The sequence below is a fragment of the Camarhynchus parvulus genome, chromosome 14, assembly GCF_901933205.1.
Source record: "Camarhynchus parvulus chromosome 14, STF_HiC, whole genome shotgun sequence".
In the NCBI taxonomy this organism is placed as follows: domain Eukaryota; kingdom Metazoa; phylum Chordata; class Aves; order Passeriformes; family Thraupidae; genus Camarhynchus; species Camarhynchus parvulus.
Window position 1 is genome coordinate 6437796 of NC_044584.1, and position 23021 is coordinate 6460816.

The window sequence follows — 23021 nt, forward strand, 5'->3', positions numbered from 1 at the left end:
CCTTTGCTCTCCTATTTCAAATGTAACACCTGGAGCTGGGCCAAGCTGGCCCTGCCAATGCCAGCCACACCTATTCCCCATGTGGTGGGAGGAGATTACAGACAGCAAGCCCTTATCTTTTAAAAATAACTGGCAGATGTCACAGAAGAGTAAATGCTTCCCACTCCAAGAACAAGATTTTGAGTTTAGAGCTAAAAAATGGAATAATGCACAGGACTGAATTCTAAGATTTCAGGTAACAGTTACAAGGTGCGCTCGTGTGGATGCCTTGCAGCAGGAGCAAGCAGCTCCTGTGTTCCAGGCAAAAGCAGTGGAATTGTGTGGTCAGGGCACAGCACAAAGGTAGGACAGGTAGACTCCCACCTTGGCAGCCCCCAAGGCATTTCAGAGATGTATCTACCTTAGGAAGAACTTGTACAAGAACTGAGCAGAATATGCTTGTACCTGGACACTTCAAGTGATATCACTTTGATAACAGTGACAAGAGAGCGAGAGCATTTGAAATTCTCATCCTTTAATGGTCAATGATAACTTCTGGCTGGTTCTGTGTAATACAATTAAACAATATACTTAAATGTTTCCCAAAAAAAAAAAAAAAAAAAAAAAAAAAAAAAAGCAGCTCTCACACCCCTTCTTTCTATTGCTTTCTTTCACTGACATTCTGCTGCTGGATTGGACTCCCCTGGCCTAACATACGGATCTCAAGTCACCACACATCCACATCTCAAGTGTAACGAAGAGCTGAAAAACCTTGGTGCACCAGTGATACGTTATCTGAAAAATAACAGCTCTATCAAACCAAATCCTTCCCAGTCTCCACCGCTTCTCAAAGAGGAAAAACAAAATGTTACTGTGGGAGTCTTAATACACTTGTCTTTGTGGGTTTCTCTCTTCCCTGCTGAAGTCATACAGCATAGAGTTCATAGATCTTCTTTACACAGTACACCAGGGCAGCGAGTGCTATCGTGTTGTGCAGTCTCTTTCTGTGCAGGTCGTCCTTCCTCACCAGCACCACGGGAGTGGACGAGGTGAGCGTATGCAGGGGCAGGCGCGAAAGTTTATAGGCATCGTACTCCACCTGGTACTTGCAGCAGGGATCAAACTGCCACGAGATCCCGTACAGGGTGCAGCAAGCCACGCTCAGCACTCCAGCAGGCAGGGAGATGTAGTGAGAATAATCTACGGGCAGTGCCAGGGGGGTGAAGAGGCAGGTGGTGCCTGCCAGCACGGCTGTTTTGTGCAGGCAGTTCCCCACGGTGATCCAGCGCGCCGTCTCGTCCCCGATGCGCGTGGGCTCGATCACGATGTACTTGTACTGCGCCTCCAGCGCCTGCTCCAGCTCGTACTCAAACTGGTCCTGAGCGTTCTCCCCGTTGTAGATCTCGTGCACAATGTAACAGTCCGTGGAGGACAAGGTCACCCTGGTGAGGGGAAATGAAGAATTAAAACTACAGGGCTGAAGGACGGGCTGTTCACCCACCCGGATGGGAGAGCGGGACAGAAGTGCCCCAAGTGAGGGCAGCCCCTCAAGGTCACGGCCTGTTTCACAACCAGCAGCTTCTCAACTCAAGCTTCATTTCACATCAGCTGATTACTCCTGCTGTACACTAATTCATCCCAAAAGAAGGCAACGTATTTTTCTTACCTTTTCCTAACTTGGAGGATCTAGAACAATTTGCGAAATAGGGTCTTGTAGCAGTCCTGAAATGGTTTCTCACACTGATACCCAAGCAGAAGTGTCACTCGCACCTTAGTGACCACAACACATCACTGAACAAACCCCACAGACTTCAGGAGCTTTCACAGAAACCAAGACAAGCCAGCTCACTGATCAGGAGGACACGCTGCTCTGAGAGGTTTGGAGAGAGGAAGCATCTCCAGATGAATACATTTGCCTTCTGATGCAATTTTGCTATGTAGTCCTCCATATTAACACAGCCTAGTAAATCCATGGTAAGTCCAACAAGGACGGCCAAGGAACACTGCTGAAAGGGAAGGTGAAGAAGACAGCAGAGCATTGAGTTTGCAGCTTCACTCCCTCTCCTGAAGTGGGATGCAGCAAAGCAAGACATGAACAAATTTTTAACCCAGGCACTGCTCAAACAGTGAAGAAAGAGCTGCTCACTTCACCTGGGAGCACATTTCCTACTCCAGGGATTGAGGGAACTTGTATTAGAGCAGCAGCTTTCAGCTACTTAATGTCACATCAATTTCCACCTTCCCTCCACCCCCTTCACCACATCACCTTATATCTGCAGCTACATTCATGTACAAACTGCTAAGAAATAGGATTATGACTGTTCACCTGCTCTGACAAAGGGTAAAAACCTGTCCATCAGAACCAGGCAAAATCCTCCCTTCTATGCAGAAATGAATATTTCTGGCATACTTGTGCTTAACCAGAGCAAAACTGAGCACGTGGCCTAGCAAAGATAAAAATATCTAGCAGATTCCTTTAGCAGAAGGAGAACAAATCGCACATCTGACCTAATCACAGCAGACAAAACAGCCTCATCCCAACAGCATTCAGACCCCTGTGATATCAGGAGGAACACACTGCTGATGTGGAGAACAGAACGAGCACTTTTTGCTCCATTAGTGCAGTGGTACTTATGTGCATGCACTGGAAAATAAGGGAGAAAAATACACATTCACAAGCTGCTGTTGCCAAACATTATCCTTAATGTGCAGCTCCACTCAGGCTGCACAGGGGATTGAGCAGTGGCCAGCTGTAATCAAGAATATTGTTAAATTACAAGCTGTTGCAGACATGGCTGGGTTTGTAACAGCAGCAAACATCAACCAGCAGGACCTGAGAGGCACCAGCCTCTCCCAAAGCAGAGTCATAAGCAGTTTCATTAAAAGTCCAGCTGGAATTTATATAACCTGCAAGGAAAACTCAACTTACAATGTAGTTATTGAGTTCTTGCAGTACATTTGCCCCTTGGCCTGTTCATGGGTAGAAAGAAAAATAAAATTCCAGCTTAATTCTGTGCATGCTGGGGGGCTTCTTTAGGGCAATGAGTTGTCAGACATTGTTGGGAAAATTACCATTAACCCTTTCAGCACAGGATGTGGTGGGCTCTGATGTTCTGCAGTGAATTGAGAGGTATTTAGAGAAAAAAATTTAGGAACAGGATCTATATAAGGAATTTCTAACAAGAAACCAGTTAAGCAGGTGTTACACTGACACAAAGGACACAGCTGGTCATGGTTTCTGCCAAGGATTCTTTTCCCTGATAACAGCTGCTCCAAGTGCAGCTTCTTCCAAATCAAAAATTCCAGTTTCATTGCAAAAGACATATAGAGGCTTAAGGTAACTGCACACCACCACCCATGACTCTGTGAAACCACTTGCTAGGGCATAATGACTTCATAGAAAAGCTATTGCTGAAAGGCATTTTCAAGCTGGAAGCCAACCCAGTGCTAACACAACTCTCCAGACAAAATTAATATTTCCAACAAGGAGCACTTTCAGTGTTTTGTAATACCTAGGAACATGCAGATGGGTGGGCAAAACAGAGAGACAGAATCCAAATTCAACAGAAGAACTTCCCAGAGGCTTAGGCACAGCACAGTTGTCATCCCATATCTCCCTGTCATCACTGGGAAAACAGGGATGAAGTGAGGCCATTCCTTCCCTGCCTGTACAAGAGCCATGGGAACTGAGCTTCTAACTCTAGAATTCAGTATCTACATGGGATTTCTCCAGGCTCAGCACCAGGACAGGTGGCACTAACCCAATCAGCCTCGTTTCTCCTTGCTCAGCTCTTGCCTGTTCTTCCCTCTGAACACCCCTTTTTTTCCTTCCACCATCACTGCACAAGCAGAGCCACACCACAAACCTGTCAGCAGGAATCCAACAGACTGGCCAGAGGCAGCACTGTCCATCTCCCCTGGAATTTTCTGGCTTGCCAGGCTCTGGGGCTTTATAACAATAAAGTTGAGAAAAGCACATGCTTTTTTTTTTTTTTTTTTTGGCCTCAAATGCCAAAACAAGCAGAATTTAAAGTATGTTCTGCTGGGAAAAATAAAAATTTATTGGGAACTGAACAACACAAAGGCTCCATCCCTGAAAGAGTCTGCCCCCCAACTGTGCTGTTTCTCCAAATGAGTCCTCTAAAATCAGAATAAATCTCTATCATAGTGCTGAAGCTGCAAATGGCAAAACAGCCAATCCAAAAAAGATACCTGCTTAAATAGGACATGTGGAGAGTCAGCAAGGCAGGCAGCAAGTCTCAATTTCTGCACAGAGAAGTGGGGTATCAGGTATTATTTCCACACAAGAACTGGCTGCCCCTGGAGCATGGAAAGCTGAAAACTGTTTGGATTTCAGATGATACAGAAAGAGACACAGATGTGTGGGCTTGAGGAGGTTTCAGCTGAGGACTTCACAGAGACAACTCTCCTGACACAGCCTTTCCACTGAACACAGCAGCTGCACACCAACAAATCCAGTCAAAGCAACTGCATTTGCTCAAACACTGGAGTGGAGTTTGCCTTTTGGAGCTTGTCACCCACCCTGGCCATGACAAACACAACTGCAGAGCTCTGCAAGAACTCTGAGCTAGCATCCACCACTTATCAAGTGTGGGGATCTGATACAAACTCCATTTTACTTGAAAGAATACTAAATAACCAGAGAGCACCTAATGCCAGAAGACATAAATTGCTGCCAGGTGTTCAGAAGCCTGATAGGCTGTTTACCAGACGGACCAAAGCCTAAAAGCAGTTGTTAATATTATTCAATCAAATTATTTTCCAGGCCTTGTCTCCCCACTCCAAATAAGAGGGCACAGTTAAAATGTTGTAGAGCAGTTCTGTAGGAAATAGTTCTAGGCCTTATATCCAAATATTTGTTCTACTGCAGCTTCAGGCATTCTATATTTGAGAACTTTCAGTGTCTCATTCCTGGTGCTGAATGAATGCCTGGATGGGAGGATGTGACAGAACTCTCAGCTATTCAGCACAGCAAGATGTAGATCACTTAAAACTCAACGATGTCAAATTTTGGTATTGCCAAAGTTAAAAATAAGGAATCCATTGTTAACAGAGCTGCAGCAGCAGGAGGGGCAGAAGTGTCTGCTAGCTATAGAGCAAGCTTCAAATTACATTTGGATTGTCTTCCTAACATGGGAATATGGGAGAGCACCAGGAGAGGGTGAACAATAGCAGCTCCAGCAGTTCATCAAATCCTGAAATGGTTTGGGTTGCAAGGAACCTCAAAGCCCATTCAGTTCCACCCCCTGCCATGGGCAGGGACACCTTCCACTGTCCCAGGTTGCTCCAAGCCCTGTCCAACCCCGCCTTGGACACTTCCAGGGATCCAGGGGCAGCCACAACTTCTCTGGGAATCTGTGCCAGGGCCTCACCACCATCACAGGGAAGAATGAAGTTCCAGTCCTCAGAGCAGTTCCATTTCTCTGCCTCCACCTTTGGAAGCAGGCTCCTGAAAACAGCAGTCTGCCTGGTAAATGGAAATTTCAGTTGGATAGTCTTTATGGATGAAGAAATAAGTAACATTCCAAAGAGGAGGCACAATGTCACTCCATGCTTTGCCAGGTGCCAAGTGGCAAAAGCAGAAACAAAGGAAGAGAGCACTGAGAACAAGGCAGGGGAAAACATCCTGGGAGAACCCTCAGCATCCTCCTACCACTGCCCACCTGCAGGGAGAAGGACTGAGCCTCCTGAGTTTGTTGCCTTCAGCCTAATGGCACCTGCCAGACAGACTTTTTTGGTGAGGGTTTCAAGTTATCCAACTATCTCAGTTCTGCAAATGCTCAAAATCACACTTGGAAACAATCTTAAGCTGCACAAGTACAGTTCTGGACAAAAATAAAAGTTCTTTTGAGCCCCTCCCATAACATGCAGGTCAAGTTTTGGTAAAGTTTTCTTTCCTGGGCAGGAGTTTTGCTCAGAGCACCAAACAATCAGATTAACTGAAAATGGAGACCAGTTTGATAAGTAGTTAAAAAAATTAGAAGGGAGAAGCTTGCAGCAGTGTGATAACACTTGGTCACAAACAGCACACACAGCCCAGCTCAGCAGTGCAAGAGGGGTTTCGTGCTGGCTCTCCAAGAAAAAGCACATTACAGATGGGCCAGAGCATGTCTGGGAGCGTTGCTGGCATCTCAGGCAGGCTGGAGGAAGTCAAGGGTCAAGGCATGACAAATCCAAACACTAAACTTCCCTCCCTCCAACATAAATCCTTCCTGAAATTTAATTTAATTTCAAGATTAAGAAATGAGCTGTGGCCTGGCTTTAATTCTCAGTGGAAATATTCCACCTCCCAGTCACATTCCCCAGTGTATGTTTCTACTCAGGATACGGTGCACAGAAAGCACTAACACATCCCACCCTAAACACCTGGAGAATTGTTTCTCTGCTGAAGGTCCTCACAATCCACCAGGCTCAAGCCCTAAGCCAGAGATGTCAGGCCTGGGGCTTTAAGAAGGGCACTCAAGCAGAGGAAGAACAGGAAATGCAGAGCAATAAAGCAAGACCTTGAATTCAAAAGATGCACCTTTAATTCAAATAGGAAAAAGGACAGGAGAACATTGGGAAGCTCTTCAAGCAGCTTTAGGGAGGGACAGCATTACCTGAACTCTAAGGAAAACATCACCAGACCATTACAACAAATCCAGCCCCAGACAACAAGGAGGTGTCAATTTTAAGTCAACTAATGATTAGCCAGGCTGATGGAAATAGGTCAATCATTGCTGCAAGCAGAGCACCAGAAATCTGAGCAGGGCAGGCAGCGAAAGGGGAGCTCTGTGAGGGCACAGAGCAGCCAGGGCAGGCAGTGCTGATGACATGGAAGCTGTTCTTTCCAGAGTTTGTCAGAACATCTCCCAGGGGAACAAACGACACGCTGTCCACTGCTCTGGTGGGCACCAGGCTGCCTTTTATACAAAAACACCCAGCACAATCCTGTGTCTGTTCTGTATGAGAAAGTTGTTTTGGTCTACAGATTAACAATTCCCTTTAGACAGGCTCCATTAAAGAGTCTATCCAGAATGAAGAAAAACAAATATTTAGTTGGTTCCCTTCAGTGTTTTTGGTTATTTTGTTTAACATTGTTATTTCACCACCAGAGCCAGCTGGAGTTCACAGTCAACATCCTTTGAAATTAATGTCCTTACATTCACTCTGAGCAAGGAAAGCACTTTTTCACCAATTATAGCTTTCTCAGTATCAACAAAGTCACTTATGAAGGGACTCAGTCTCCACAGATATGCTCGTCTATTTTTTTTTTAATAATTTTAAATGAAAGCTGCTGTAGTCTCGCAGCAGACAGGATTTTATTCAGTACTGAGTCTCCTCACACCACCTCCGACACACAGATGCCTTTTAGAGCGGCTGGCTGACAACTACAAACCCTCCTTGAAACAGCTCAGCTACCAGGAAAACTGGATCAGCACATTCAGTTCAAAGGAACGTGTCTTTGGACAAGAATCCTGCCCAGAGTAAGAAAACTGTACTCAGCCTATAAAAAGCACATGTCATCATGTGATGACATCAGGTCTGTCAGCGCTGCCTTTGCTCAACCGGTGCTGCAGCAGCCTGGCAAGACAGGCAGGGGTGGTTTGGGATCAGCCACCGAGGGACAGGCAGAGGCCCAGTCATGCACAGCTCCTGCTCTGCAGCTGCCAGGAAGGAGCAGCACCTCGCTGACATCACCCAGCACCTCTTGGAATTATCCTCCTGTCACGTTTGTCCAGGGTGACACCTAAAGAACCACCAGCTTTTGATGGAGATTGTGAAACGCTGCTCAGGGGAGGATGTGCTGTTCTGTTCTCTTCCATACCCTTCTCACTGGCAAAGGAAAAATAATAAATGCAGCAGGTTCATGGAGTGACTCGTGTTTAGGAATATTTTTGATCATAAGATCAAGAGCAATCACAGCTTTGAAAGAAGATCACCTCAAACAACAATTAGATTATTGTACAGGTTACAGATGAAGTTACACAGTAACAACTCACTTTTAAGTCTGCATCAATTTTCACCCTGGAAGAATAATTGAAGTTATTAAGTGTTCTTTTCCATATTCTGTTTCTTCCCTGCTGCTGGGAGGACACGTCTGCCACATGAAAACTCCACACCTCCCATGCTGGGGCAGTGCCAGCACAGGGTGCAGACAGTTTTACCACTGTGGTATTCTTAGCTGTTTATTTAAACCACGCTGATGCAGGAATTCCATTGGCCCTTCCAGTTCAATTACTTTTGAATTCCCTGAACATAGGCAGCATTCCTGCAGTTCACATTAGTGCCAGAATTTTCAGGGCTACTTGTGGCTCTCCTTGGCCGGGTAGATTCAACAGCATCAAAGCAAACGCTGCTGGATCACAGCAAGGGAACAAAGTGAAGCAAAAGCCACGAGACAAATGAAGGGGGATATCAGAGCTTCTAATTAAGAGGGATATCAGAGTTTCGAGGCGAGGCAGCAGGACAAAGGAGAACTCAGAGAACACTGCAACAGCTTTCAGCAGCTGCCGGTTACATCAGTCAGCCCTGGGGCAGAACAGAAAAATGCCAACGCCAGGAAATGCGGGATAAACCCAGACATTTTCAGCAGGTGGAGGGCTGTGCACACAGGTTTTAAAGTAGCTCGACCAGACACTGTCTTAAGCTGTGCCAGGGGAGGTTCAGGTCTGACATTTGGAAGGATTTCTTCACAGAAAGGATGATTAAATACTGGAATGGGCAGCCCTGGGAGGTGGTGGAGTCACCGTCCCTGGAGGTGTTTAAGGAAGGACTGGGCGGCACTGAGCGCTCTGTTCCGGGTGACGGGGGGAAATCGCTCCCAGGTTGGACTCGATGACCTCCGAGCTCTTTCGAACCTAATTGATTCTATGACATATCCCTCCGTCTCTTTTCCCCATTTTAAAGTTGCGATTCCCAAACTTCCCCCGCTGCTCCATGGGTATTTCCAGCCTGTGCCGGCCGCTCCTCCGCGCCGGCCGAGGCCGGAGCGCGGTGCCGAGCTCCGTGCCCGCCGCGGCCCCGGCAGAAGGAGGTCACCCTGGAGGACTCGCCGCTCCCTCCCCGCCTTTAAAAATAGCCGTGGACGGAAGGAGCCTCCCGGGGCCGGCCCTCCTCTCCCCGGCCCGCAGCGCCGCATCCCGCCGCGGGCAGCGCTGACCCGGACACGCCGCGGGCCGCGCTGACCTTCCCCGGGCCCGGCCCCGCCGAGCGCCCCCGGCCCCTCCGCGCCTCAGCGCGGCCGCGTCCCGCGCCCGCCCCGCCCGGCCACGCTCCCCTCGCGGCGCCCCCGCCCTTGCCGCGGGGTCGCGGGGCCGCCGCGGGCGGTGCGGCCCCGCAGCCCCGCCGCCCCTCGCCGCCGCCCGGCCGCCCCTCACCTGTCCCGGCCGCCGCCGCTGTTGGTGCTGCCGGGGCCCGCGCGCCTCCTTCCCCACGCCGCCATCTTGGAGACACTCGCCTCGCAAATGTCTCCGCCGGCGGCCCGCGGGCGCCGCCGCGATGCCCGACGGAAGATGTAGTGCGTGGGGGCGGTGGCGGCCGCTGCTCGGGGTGGGGCTGAGCCCGCGGAAGGACTACAAGTCCCACAGTACCTCGCGCCGCCGCACGGCCGCGGGGAGCTCTGGGGGGTGTAGTCCCCTGGACGGGGGCGGTGGGGCCAGGCGGGCCCCGCGGTGAGAGCCCGGTGGGACCCCCGGGCACAGCCCCGTCACCGGCGGCGGAGCGGCTCCGCGGGGCTCGGCTCGGTTCGGCCCCGCCGCCCGGGATCCTCCAGCCCGTGGGAAGAGCGCGGCGGCGAGTCCCGGCCTGCCCTGCGTAAGGGGATGCGGCTGCCCAGGGTGGGCAGCGCTCAGCATCGCCTCCTGATCCCGAAATCCCAGGGGGCTCCTTCCCTGCATGTGATTAGGGATGGAGGATCTCCTGTGCAGCACTTCCCTGGAAGGATAGGCGGTGCGGTTTTGGGGTGAATTTCGCCCTCTTGATCAATCTCGAAAAAGGGGCAGTGAATGGGGGACTCCCCTGCTGCATCTCTGAGGAGGAATAAATCACAGAATCACTTAGGAAAGACCTCAAGATCATTAATTCAATATAAAGTTTAATACCAAATGCTTCTCTAGAATTGCAGTGTAGGTTTGGTCCTGCCAGAGGTTTCCCAGCTCCTGTGGATCCATCAGGAGGTTTTGTGCTTGGATGGTATCTCCAGGGTGCTTGAGCCTCTGGCAGGGCTCCCTCTTGCTCCTGGCTGGATTCCTCCCAGAAGAGAATCCTTTTTCTCAGCAATTTTAAGTTTTCCTTATCAAACAGCAGCTCCTTGCTCCACACCCCCTCCTTTCTCAGAGCCCTCCTCCAGCCTGACAGCGCTGCCTCTGCATCTCCCGTTCCTACAAAAACCCTCTTTTTGACAGCATTATTCCCAAGTGATGCAATGTGACCCAAGAAAACAACCTCCTGGCTGCCTCCACGTCCCCAGGCATCCCGAGGCTGCTCCTGCAGCCTGCAGGGCCCTCCCAGCTGTGTTTTGGGGGGCAGCTGTTTCAGGGGAGGTGAACGCTGCATTCACAGGAACAAGGAGGTGTTTGGGAAGCGTGCCCAGCCCGGCAGAACGTGCAGCAGCGCTGGGACAGGCCGGAGCACGGACTGTGTGGAATGTGGAATGTAAACAGAGTGTGTTACCAGCAACAGCCCAGCCACAGATCCCAACGGGCCGTGCTGTCCCTCGGGAGCAGCAAACCCCAGCTCCTGCTGCAGCCCAGGGGCAGCTTGTCACGCCAGATCAAATCTTAACTGCCCCCACACCAAGCTCCCTGGCAATCTGAGTTATCCAAACTCAGCCTCTGCAGCCTTCTCACAGTGCTGGGAAGTGACAAATGCCCTGCTAGGATCCTGAGTGCCCAGGCTGTGCTCCCAGCCTTGGGAGTGCTGGCTCCAGGAGGGAAGTGCCTTGTGTCCCTCTGAGTCACCTGCCTGCCCACCTTGCTCTGAGCAAGCACAGCAACTGGATATTTAAATATTTTCATGCCCATCTTAAAGCAGTGGACACAAACACTGGGTGTCTGCTCACTTGCAGGACAACTCCCAAAGCCTGGCCTGAAATCCCAAGAAGGAATGATGAAGGTGAGCAGGGCTGGATCAGCTGGCAAAGGAGAGGAACCAGTTGTGATCCTGCTCACCCTGAGCTCTGCACAGTCATCACCAGGTCAGCCAGCTCTGTGGCCTCAAACAAAACACAATAATTTCACCCCTTACCTACTGATCCTTTGCAGTGGGAGCATGTGGTCCCCCCAGCACAGCACAGCCACTGCAGCTCAGTTAAGCCACACTTTTATTGTATTGTATTCCATGCATTATGTTCATGTTTTATAGTATGACAGAGGGAGGGGTCAAGATAAATGTTAAACATAAACAAGAGAAGAAAGGTCGTTTGTAACAGGTCCTGAGAAGGAAAGGCACATCGTAACCACCGAATCCAACAGAACGGAAACCTTGGACAGAGGAAGACAACGCTGGAGAGCGGATGAGGGAGGGGGTGTTTCAAGTTGGGGGCTGTGGAAGCAGGTTTGACAGCCACCTGCATTCCCCCACCCACCACAGGTCTGTAGTTCAAACGGGTTTGGGGAGCTCAGTATTCAACCAAACCACTTCCACACTCCTGTTGCCCGGGGAGAGTCCAAAATCCCAAACTCCTCCAGGCTTAATCAGCACCAAGGGGCAGCACAGGACTCAAAGCTCCTTTCTGCAGAGACCAGCTGGGAAAAGGCAGCTGGTGGGGAGGCAGGGAAGGGTTACCCAGCACCGAGGGACCCCCAGGCAGGTCCCACCCAACCATGCAGGGTCACAGGAGCACCGTGGGCTCATTGCTGGTGAGCTGCGGGTATTGCTATTCACTGGCATCCAGGAGGAGGGGAGCTGGAACAGAGCAAGGACACAGCAGAGAAAGGATTGGCACAGCCACTGGCACAGGTCTCTGCCAGCTCAGACACCAGGGGGTTGTAGCACCTCGAAGGAAGCAGCAGCAGAACCGGGAGTTGTGCTGATTTAAGGCAGCGATCGCTGCGGGATCCAGCACTGGGAAGCTCGAGGTTCCTGCCAGAGCAGCACAGGGGCTCCAGAGCCAGGCTGGATGTGGGGCTCTGCCCAGACACTGAGCACAGCACACCCTCCAGTGAGCTGACACATCAGGAGGCTGCTGGAGACTGCTCACAGTGGAAATGAGCACTAAAGCAGGACAGAGCTCAAGCATCGCACCCAGCCCTGCTGTGGCACAGACACAAGTGCCTGATCTTGGCTTCCAGGGGACAAAACAGCTCAGCTTCACCTTGGAATCAAGGGAAGGGATGGTTCAGCCATCACAGCAGTACCAGAGCCAGCCTTGCTCCTGTAACTATGTGTTGAAGTGTGTTTTGCATGTTAAAGAAGGAACATTTAGCAGTCCACGTTTCTTCTTGAGCCCCTTCAGTTTGTTACCTGCCACCCTTTCCCAGTCCCTCAAAGCCACCCTAAAGGTCACAGCCTGGGTGAAATAAGCAGCAGGAGGGCAGAAATGAAGCAGAGGCAGGGCTGAGCTTGAAGCCTTTCCTTAGCAGCACAAGGCAGAGGTGGCTCTGCCCCCTGGCACAGGTGGTGGGCATGGGCAGGGGTCTCACAGCCTGCAGTGTGCAGGGCAGGGATGGAGGTTGGGAGTTCTGGGAGCCTGAGAGGGCTGTGCTGTGCTATGCTGGTGATGGGCAGCCCAAAAGCAAAGGCAGGCAGCAAGGGTTCCCCTCAAGCTGGTGGCCAGGGACAGCTCAGGCTAAAATCCTGGCACAGGGTCTCCATCTCTGGCCACCCCAACCAGGAGAGAAGTTTGTAGGAATTTTTGCCTTTGCTGCCATGGATTTTGTGCTGGGCTCTGGGAAAGGGCTGAGCTGCCTCTCACCTGGGGCTTCAGTCACTCCGTGGCACAGATTGTAAACTTTAGTCCCTGCTGGGCTAAGCAAGGTCTGGGTTTGGTCTCCAGGTGAGAGGCTCTCCATGTCCTGCCTGGCTGCAGCCCCCAGTGGCCGCTCAGGGCTGGGGGTGTTGAAAACAAATCTCTCCCTCACCACAGCCTTGCCTTGGGACACTACAGAATCCCGAGAGCTCAGTGTGAGATGCTCTGAGGTGAAACTCAGGCCCTGGAAAATGCAGGCAAGGTAGGACAGGCAGCAAGCTGGAACCTGGCAGTGCCCTGCCATCGTGGTGTCACCTCCACCTCTGAGGGTGGCAATGCTGGGTTGTGCTACAGAATCATCATCCACCGAGGTAAGAGCACGAAATGAGGGTGCTCCTGCTGCTGGCCAAGGTCCCCACGATGTTGCCAGTGCCCTGAGCTTGGAGCTGTGAGGAGGCCCTGAGCAGACAGGTAATGCCATGAGCCAGGGCTTCTTCCCATAGGCTGTAAGGAGGAGCCATTGGGATCCACATGGATGCAGGCACCTCTAGCACTGAACTCTGGAGATGGGCCAGGAGCAGGTCCTGGAGGCCTCACCGTGCTGCTCTCAGGATGTCCTGGTGGGGCTGATCTGGGGCACTGACAGGGATGCAGAGATGGAGGAGAGGGAGATGAGGGAAGCCTTCCTCTTCAGCTGCAGGAAACCACCCTGGTGCCCTGGGATGTCCCTCACCGCTCAGGCCAAGGCTGGCTGTGGGGCTGGTCTCTTCTCCTGAGCAGGCTGTGTCCACACCAAGGGCAGGGAGACAGGAATAACAGTCCATGACCCTCTGGGATGCCACTTCAGGGTTGTGTACACAAGCTGGGCAGGAGCTGGTATCTCCAAGGGAGCAGCATCTGCAACTCAGCCACGTTTCTTCCTCTGCACAGACTCTGCCACTGCCTCTGCAGTCCAAGTCCACTCCTCACACGGCTCTTGTCTCCAGGCTCGAGGGTGTCACCATCCCAGTGTCTCCACAGCCAGGGCAGCAAAGCCCCCGAGGTGCCACCATGGTCCACATGTTCTGGTGTGTACTGCAGGTGGCCTTGGACACGGCCTGGTGCCCACCAGGTGCTGCAGGGGATGAGCCTGACACAGGGCTGGGGCTCCTCCAGCACCTCCCTCTGTCCCACAAAGCTGAATCCACAGCATCTCCCCAGCTGCCAGGAGGAAAGGGGGGGTGGTACCCCATGAGCAGCCCTAACCAACATCCCCCAGCAAGTTCAGAGCTGCTGCCAAGCAGGGGGGAGAGGATGAGGTGCAGAACAAGTCATGCCCTGGCCTGGCAATGGAGTTTGGTGGAAAATTCACCCTCTTCTCTCCGCTGGCTTGGGAAAAGCACTGGTGGGCACCCTGTGTGCCCAGAGCAGCCTGGCCCAGGGGCTGTGGTCATGCTCACACGTGGGCACAGAGGAGGAGGAGGAGGAGGAGGTGCCCACACTCACACACCGCATGGACACGCTAAAAAACCGGGAATTGCCAGTGTGGGAAGGGGTTCCTGAGACTGCAGAGAAGCCAAGGCCGCCTTGAACAGTCAGGGCCAGGTGTGCTGGTGAGGGAGCAGTCCTGCCTTAAGGCTGCAAATGTTCCAGGTACTGTGGCAGAGGGTTCTCCTTGACGTATTTCTGAATGTACCAGCACGTCAGGTGCGCCTTCAGGTCCTCCTCCACCACAAAGTCCAGGGCTGCCTGCAAGCAGTGCAGATCAGATGGGTCACAACCAACACCCCCAGCCTCAGGGAAGTCCTGCACCCCTCACCCAGATAGGGGAAGCAGCAGGAGTCCCTCAGGTACCCCCTGTGTGAGGCAGGTGGAGGGAGAGGCCCGAGGGGAGAGCACAGCCACCAGCTCAACACAGAGTCCCCAGTTTAACCCTCAACACATCCAGCCCCGTGGATGCTGTGCTGCAGGTGACACAGCCCATCCTGTGAAGGCCACCTTCATCATCCCTTTGTCCTTGTTTACAGGGCCAGGGAGCAGCTGGACCCCAAAGCAGCACCCCACTGTTGTGCTCATGGCTCCCCAGCTCTCCCTCACAGCCCAAGCGGGCAGAGGGCTCACGAGGGCAGTGAAGGTTTGAGAGGAGGGGTCCAGCTTGAGCTGAGCTGAGCCATCAGCCCCTGCACAAGGGATTTTTGCTGAGAGGGGGAATGGGCTGAATCTGGGTGAGTGCCTGGATTTGCTGACACTTACCCAGCTCCTCTTGCCACAAAACCCAGGAATGTCTGAGCCCAGATTTCCATCTGCCCCTCCAGCCACCCCATCTCCCATCAGAGCAGGATTCCCACAGGGCACACACACAATTCCAATGTGACAGGGCCTGGTTCAGCCAGGATCTTTACCCACAGCTGGGATGGCAGCAGGATGGGCACCTTGCCCTTCTGGGGGGCTGGGGCTGTACCTTTGCCAGGTGCTTGGCAATTCCTCTCCCTCGATAGGCGTCCGGCACCTCTGTGTGCTGCAGGTCCACGATCCGCTTCCCCACGTACTCGTAGAGCAGCACGGCCTTGTCGTGGCAACCTGAGGGTGGCACAGAGGGGACAGGGCTGGGGTGTCACCAGGGAGCCCACAGTAGGGGATGGAAGAGAGGATTTAAGGTTGGGATGTCCCTGGAGAGAACCCACAGCAGGGGATGGGACAGAGGATTGAGGGCTGGGATGTCCCCAGCAGGACAGGCAGTTTTGGAACTGCTACATCACCCCTCGTGCCATGGGAGTGGCTCTGGTGCTGGGTTTCAGTGGTGGCTTTGCTTTCAGTGACACCTGGATGTCCTCACTGGTCCCCCCAAGGTGTGAGCAGAGCCTTTCCATGCCCCAGGAGCAGGTTTCTGACCCAGCTCTGAATCAGTGATGCCAGCACAAAATGTTTAGGGTGGGAAAGCAGCTGTGGCGAGGGAGAAGATGTGTTGATGGTGGGGGAGAGTAAACAGAAGAGAGGGAAAACCAACAAAGCCGACCCAGGTAACAGCCACTTAATTTCTCCTCCAGCACAGGTTTTTTTTTTTGTTGTGGCACATAAAACAGGACAAGACTCCTTGGTCTGGTGTTGCAGCATTGTCTAGACACGTTTTGGGAAAGGTGAATCCCACAAACACACAGGAAAGCACACACAGGTGTGCAAGGGGGGCTGTGCACACAAATTTACATGTACACACACACAGGCTTCCTGTTTCAACACCCTGACCTTTCTCACAGCAGCTCAGTTACAGGAAAAAAGAAGTTTCAGCTCATGTATAAATCAGAGGAAACCCTCTGGTTTCATCCACAGAAACTGAGCCTTCAGTGCAAAAGTAAATGTTTCATTTCTAGAGAGTTTCTGTCCTTAAAAGTGAATTTCAGAAATGCAAGATCCCAGTCAAAGAGACAAGTTTGATTAAAATAATGGGAACTTTTCCTTCTTTCCAACGGTTTTATAGGCTGAAGGGCTGCAAAGTTCACCTGCATTCAGGATCTGCTTTAGCTGGGCTCAGTACACTCCATTTCACTGCACTTCAGCTGACAACTCCAGCCCAGCTTGCCTCACGCCTGTATTCAAGAGAAACTAGAAAGGAGCCCATTGGAATTTTGTGTTTCCAGAGAAGCAGCTCAAGCTTTTATTCCTGCTCCTTTTATGCAGACACTCAATTCTCCTACACTGGATGGAAACCTTCACATTTCCAGCCCGAGTTTATTCCTGCTGGTTTCTGCCCACTCCTCCTTGTGCCAACATTGTTCTTGGGTGGACATAAATAATTTCCCTCTCTGCCATTCCCCCAAGTATTTCTAAGCTTCAGTCCTGCCCCTCTCAGCTCTGGCTCACCAAAAAGCTTTGAGTTTTCCCCCAGACAGAAAAGAGGGAGCACTGCAGTGTTTCTCCATGCGGATCCAGGCACCCCAAAAAAGCCAAGGAAGCAGGTGAAGCCCTTCCTGCAGCACAGACCTGACCAGGCTGGGGCATGAGGTGCCCTCACCCTCACAGAGCATTTGGTGGCAGCTCTCAGGGGTGGCAAGGGCAGAGTTGGCAGCACCAAAGGCTGTAAAATGATCTTATAGCAGCAGCTTTCACTCGTTCCAGCCCTTCCACCCCACTCTCCTCCCAGGCTAAAACTTTCCATAGCCTCTGCCTGAAGCTTTGAGAAGTTTAAAACTAAATTGACCACAGAACAAAAGATCATTTTTCTTTAAATACACTTTAAAAAGATATGATCTGTTTAGAAGTATCAAAGACACAAATGCATTTTAAAGCAGGAGGTGATCAGTGTTTGGAGGATCTCAGACATGTCCTGGACAGGCTTTTCCTGGATATTCCCTGTACCACAGCAGCACCACAAACCCCCAGCCGGGACAGGAGCTGCAGAGTGGCACCAGATGAACACACACAGAAAGGATTTTACAACCAGCCTGATTTTACAACAGTCAGTGCTGCTGGAAACTGAGCCCAGTTCAAAAAAAGCATCCCAGCTCAGCCAAGTGCACGATCACATCCACACACCTCACTGGCACAGCACACGAAACCAAGGACCCTCAGGGTGCCTCAGGGTGTGGTGTGGGCCCTGCAGGTCCCAGCCATGGCTTGGAAAGAGCCAGCCCTGGTGCTGTGTGCTGCCCTGGCCATGGGAGAAGCTCCTAGGACAGCTGGGGGGGCTGGAAGCAGCGCTGACCCTTCCAGTCCCAGCTTGGTGCAATCCCCCCCAAAGAGAGGGGGCACAAGCAGAAAACCCCCAGAACATGGCACAGGAGACACCTCCTGCCAGCCTGTGCCACCCCTGGGCTCTGGGACAGGAGTTTATCAGCCTGCACAGAGAGCCTGCCCTGGAGTTTGGCTCACTGACACTGAGGAAGTGGAGTCGATGCAAACCAGCACAGCCAGAGAGGAGCAGGATGGCAGCAATGGCAGCACAGCTGGTGGCCTGCTCACCCCCTCACAGGGGGCACAGGGAAGGGGAAGCTTTTCTGGGAGCTGGGCAAGGGACCAGCTCTAACCTTGCTCCCCATGGAGGGTTTGCTTCCACCAGGAGCAGTGGTGGCTCAGCCCTGAAGCCACACACAAGTGCCCAGGCTGGGTGGCTCAGGGGCCTGGGAGAACAGCAGGGAGCCCAGTCCCAGCTCCAGCCCAGCTGAGGAAGGGACACCTCAGGCATCTGGCAGGACACAGACACCCCAGCCCAGCCCATCCTTCACTGCCCCCCTCTCCTGGCACACACAAAGCACCCAGCAAGGGGAGGCTGCAGCACTGCAGGACTGTCCCTTGTCCCTGTCCCCTGCACCAACCCCAGCCCACGATACCCCTTGTGTGCCCAGGACCAGAGCAGGGCCCTGGCTGCTGCCTGCAAGGCCAATTTCTGTGCCCCAGCCCCCTTTGGACACTGCTGCAAAGCCATTCCCTGGGAGCAGGGGGACAGAACAAATGCCAGCCCCATCTCCCAGGAGCAGGAGGCAGCTCAGGTCTTCTGCTGCTGAGCCAAACAGTGGGAAAAAAAAAAGCAAAAGCTGCGTGTGGGGTGGGCTGAGAGGACAAGAAGTGCTGAGGAGCTCATGCATCCCAGGCTGGAGCTCTGCCTGCCATGGGCTGGCCTCACTCCCCAGGGAGCTACTGGCACGTTACTAGGGAGAGAAAACACAACAGAGCACAACAGCCAGAGTGGAGACAGCACAGGGCTCGTGGAGGGGCCTCACTGGCAGGAGTGGCAGCAGGGGGGGCTGGTTTGGAGCAGTTTCCTGTTTAGGAGCTCTCTGGAGGTGCCTGTGGCACGGGAGGAGCGGGGATGTCTTTGATGCAGGGCCTGGTGACAGATCCCTTGGTCCCTGCTGCAAACTCAGCACCTTCCCCCCCCCCCCGAAAGCATCTGCTCATCAGGCAGGAAAGCTCCAATTTTCCCAATAAACCTGAGCCTGGGCTCCTGGACAAGGAGCTCCTGAGACTCAGATCAGCAGTGGGCAGAGCAGGAGCTTCCAGCCAAAATCCTGCCCTAGTGCAGCTGGGGAGGAGTGGGAAGTTTGGGAAGTGTGGTGTGCTGCAGCCAGCAGAAGTGTTGGAGTAGGAATGTGTGAGAAGCCCGAGCATCCCTGAGGAACTGGAGCTGCTCCATGCTCGTGGTGAGCCTGATGGGTGTGATGGGCATCAAGAAGAGACAGCAGCTGCTGCTAAAAGCTCTTCCCCTGCCCCAAACATCTGTGCCAGCAGCTGGACCAACCAGCCAACTGCTTTGGCATGGGGGGGGGGTCCCTTTGGGTTTCTTGTTTTGAGCTGAAATTTCATCTCGGACCCAAAGAAATACCCAACTATTCCTGACAAAACCAGCCTATATGATTCCCATGGAAGCTTTTAGCTTTGACAAATTGATGTTTTCCAAGAGAGTCTCTGCACAGGGAGGTTTCTGGCTGGCTCAGGCTGTTAGTCACATCCTAACCCATTACAAATCCAGTTGGGCGTCTCTCTGCCCTCCTCTCGAGGGATAACGAGGCTCAGTGAGGTCTGGTTATAATCAGCTTTACTTTCAGCTTCTAAATGCTCCTTCATTTGGGATGCAGGGGAAAAGGGAACGTGTTCAAGTGAAGCAGCTGTTCCTACCAGAGATTTAGCAGCTACTGCAGCAATGACAGAGGGGAGGAACCAGCAGAGAAAGGAAAGAAAGGGCAAGCCCCAAAAAACTCAAAAAACTCGAGTGCAATTCATCTTCCTGGTGCACAAGGAGGAAGTCCTGACACGAGGTCACACAAGGGCAGAGGCAAACACAGGATGATGCTGAAAATGAACACTTTCACAACCAGTTCACAGCTTTCACTGCCTCAGCCTCCTGCTCCAGGGATTTCCAGAAATTCATCACCATGCAAAGTTTTCTACCCAGCATCACACCACCATACACCACCAGCTGTCAAAGTCTGGCTGCTTGGTCCACGTGCCTGGTGCATCCATGTTTTCCCAGGGCATCATCCACGCTTGACATTTAGCAGAAATTAGGACATCACAGGAAAGTTGACCCTGGAGCCCACAAACTCTGCTCATCTCTCAGTGACAGGAAACAAGAGTGCTCTCTGAGGGACGTGGAGGTCACTTTGATGCCAAAATCTGTGTCTGACCCATTTCTTGTCATTCCCTGCTTGCTGCAGGGAAAACCTCCCGGGGCATTCCACACCAGTGATGCTCATGATGCCAGGAGGGACAAAGAGCAGTGCAGGAAATAAACACCCTGCCACGCACTCCCACAGAGATGCTATCTCCTGAGCAGCTTCCAGGGCTTGGCTGCTACCAGCAAGGGCCTAACAAGGAGGAGGAGAGGTGGGTCACCCACTGCACGTGGGTGTTAGTCAGCACAGCAGCACGGACACCAGCACAGCAGGACACTGCTCAGCCTGGCGTGGCTGAACTCACAAAAAAGGGCTCAGGCTCCCTGAACTCCCAGAGAAAACACAACCTTGATCATGGGGATTCACCTGGGTGAGGCCATGGCCACATTGGATGGGGCTTGGAGCAACCTGGTCCATGTCTGGACACACAGAAGGCGTCCCTGCCCAAAGCTGGAATGAGATCAGCTTTAGGATCCTCCCAACCCAAACCACTCTGGGATTCTGTGACTCCAGTACCCCCTCCTGAATCAGGAGGTTCTGTGCTGATTCACACACGACTCCCACAGCTGAATTTCTCCCTCTCAAAGTTCACCCTCTCCAGTCACGACTCATCCCTGCTCAGCCACCAAACGCTGCTGGGCCCGTGGTGTGGCTGCCAGAGCTTTTATCCAGAAAACCACAATAAAAGATTATGTCTCCCTAATAACTGTTGACCCTTGGCTGTCCCCTCTATTTCCTGCACACACCACCTTCACTGGCTGGGACAATGCTCTGCTGGTGGCAGTGGGGACCCAGCACCTGGGCTCTGGTTTGATCTCAGGCTGAAATAAGCAGTTGGTGAAATTGTTTTCTCCGCACCCGTCTCCTCCTTCCTCGCTCCACCACTGCCGAGCTCCAGCCTGCACTTTGTAATTAGTGGTTGAAATGAAAATGGGGTGGGGGGGGGGAAGAAAAGTCTAAAATAAAATCTGGACTATTCTTGTTGTTTTATCGACAAAGCCTCCTGCATTCCCTATGATTTCTGAACTACACATTTTATTTGTTTTTTTTTTTTTTTTTAAGGCAGCTACCCTGCAATTTCTGCAGGTCAGCAAGGCAGTTTCACCCAGAGTAGTTCTCAGCATAACAAATGGATGGGGAAGAGATGCTGGGATCATTGAATATCTGTAATTAACCACCAAGATGAAGGCTGGGAAAGAATCAGGGCACCACAGAGAAATTTTAGTGGCACCTAATTTTTGTTCCTTTTTTCACTCCACCCAATATGTGACAGATCTTTTTGAGGGTCACTGTGTCACCAGAGCTCCACAGGTGGCTGTGGCAGCTTGGATCCGTGTCGTTGCTCCTACAGAACCGTGGCACCCCCTGTGCTGGAGCTCCCGAGGGGTTTCCCTGAAGGAACGTCCCCAGAGCTGGCACCCCCACATTCCCCCAAAGGCACCTGCTGGGGGGGACCGCGGCAGTGCCCCCAACCTGCCCGTGCCACCATCGGGCTCCACAGCCCGAGCGCAGCCGGGGGAGCCGAGCGGTGCCCACATCTCCCTTGGGAGAAGGTTTTGGGGGGCAGGAAGGGTGGGGGGCACTGGGGGGGCGTCACACCGCGGCAGGGTGGAGAGTACGGGGGAAAGCGCAGCGGGACACAGGGCACGGGAGGAGGAGGGAGCGGGGGAAATAGGTGAGAACCGGAAAAAGGGGAGGAACAAGAAGAAAAAAGGGGGGGAGGAACCGGGAGGGAAAAGGGGGGAGAGACGGGAGGGGGGGCGAAGGGGGGGGGCACAGCGAGAGCTGAAAAGGAACGGGAATCTGGGTCCCAGCGAGGCGGAACCGCGGGCGGAGGGCAGCAGGTAACGTCCCGGGGAGCCCCGAGCGCCGTCCCTTACCGTTGAGCCGCACGGTGAACTGCCGCCGCTTGCGATCGTGCTCCACCTGGATGGGGCAGCCCTGCTCCAGGAGGCCGAGCGGCGCCGAGTGCGCCATGGCGGGCCGGTGTCGGTACCGCTGTCGGTTCCGGTATCGGTGCCGGTGTCGGTGCCGGAGCGGAGACGCGGGCGGGCCCGGCGCGGCCCCGGCCGCAGGAAGCCCCAGCTGTGCGGCACGTGCCCGCCCCACAGCCAATGGCCGCGCCGCGCTTTTGTTTTGGTACGGCCGCGCGGCCCTTAAAGGGGCAACGCCGCCACCGCCGTGGGGACCGCAGCCAGCGCCCGGCGCCCCCGCGCGGGCGGGCACCGCCACCAGCGGCCGCCAGAACAGCACTGGTCCGGCACTGGTTCTGTACTGGTCCGGCACGGGGTCTGTTCTAGTCCTGTACTGGTTCTGTACTGGTCCGGCACGGTTTCTGCACTGATTCTGTACTGGTCCGACACTGGTCCGGCACTGATCCCGCACGGGTTCTGCACTGGTTCTGTACTGTTCCAGCACTGGTTCTGTGCTGGTCCGGAACGGGTTCTGTACGGATTCTGTACTGGTCCTGCACTGATCCCGCACGAGTTCTGTACTGCTCCGGCACTGATCCTGCATTGGTTCTGTACTGGTCTTGCTCGGGATCTGTACTGGTCCGGCACGGGTTCTGTACCGGTTCTGTACTGGTCCCGCACTAATCCTGCACTGGTCTTGCTCGGTTTCTGTACTGGCCCCGCACTGATCCTGCACTGCTTCTGTACTGGTCCTGCACTGGTTTTTACTGGTCCTTTACTGGCCCTGCACTGATTTTCTGCTCTGGGTGGCCGGGGCTGCTGTGCTGGGGCTGGCCGCGGTGCCGGCTGCTCTGCAGCAGGGCCCGGGCTGGTGCCCTCCTGTGCCCTGTGCTCTGCCCTGCTCTGCCTGTGCTCTGTGCCCTGTGCCCTGAGCTCTGCCCTGCTCTGCTGGGGCTGCGGGGAGAAGCCCCAGGACATAGCTCCTGTGTGATGCTGTCCCAGGTTACTCCAAGTCCATCCAACCTGGCCTTGGACACTTCCAGGGAACCACGGGAAAGCCACAGCTTCTCTGGGCAACCTGTGACAGGGCCTCCCCACCCTCACAGGGGAGAATTCCTTCCCAATATCCCATCC

At 53.3% G+C, this 23021-nt stretch overlaps 2 protein-coding genes across 2 annotated transcripts; both read right to left on the reverse strand.

Annotated features, from left to right (window-relative positions):
- Window positions 1-500: 500 nt before the first annotated feature.
- Window positions 501-9461, reverse strand: TMEM11 (transmembrane protein 11). Its single transcript, XM_030957870.1, has 2 exons — window positions 9360-9461; window positions 501-1421 (listed from the first exon to the last, which is right to left on the reverse strand). The coding sequence occupies exons 1-2, from the start codon at window positions 9422-9424 to the stop codon at window positions 905-907; spliced, it is 582 nt and encodes a 193-aa protein (XP_030813730.1). The 5' UTR covers window positions 9425-9461; the 3' UTR covers window positions 501-904.
- Window positions 9462-11285: 1824 nt separating this feature from the next.
- On the reverse strand, window positions 11286-22074 carry NATD1 (N-acetyltransferase domain containing 1). The gene is made up of 3 exons (XM_030957871.1): window positions 21855-22074; window positions 15330-15448; window positions 11286-14617 (listed from the first exon to the last, which is right to left on the reverse strand). Exons 1-3 carry the CDS (start codon window positions 21949-21951, stop codon window positions 14501-14503), a joined length of 333 nt encoding a protein of 110 aa, XP_030813731.1. The 5' UTR covers window positions 21952-22074; the 3' UTR covers window positions 11286-14500.
- Window positions 22075-23021: the final 947 nt, after the last annotated feature.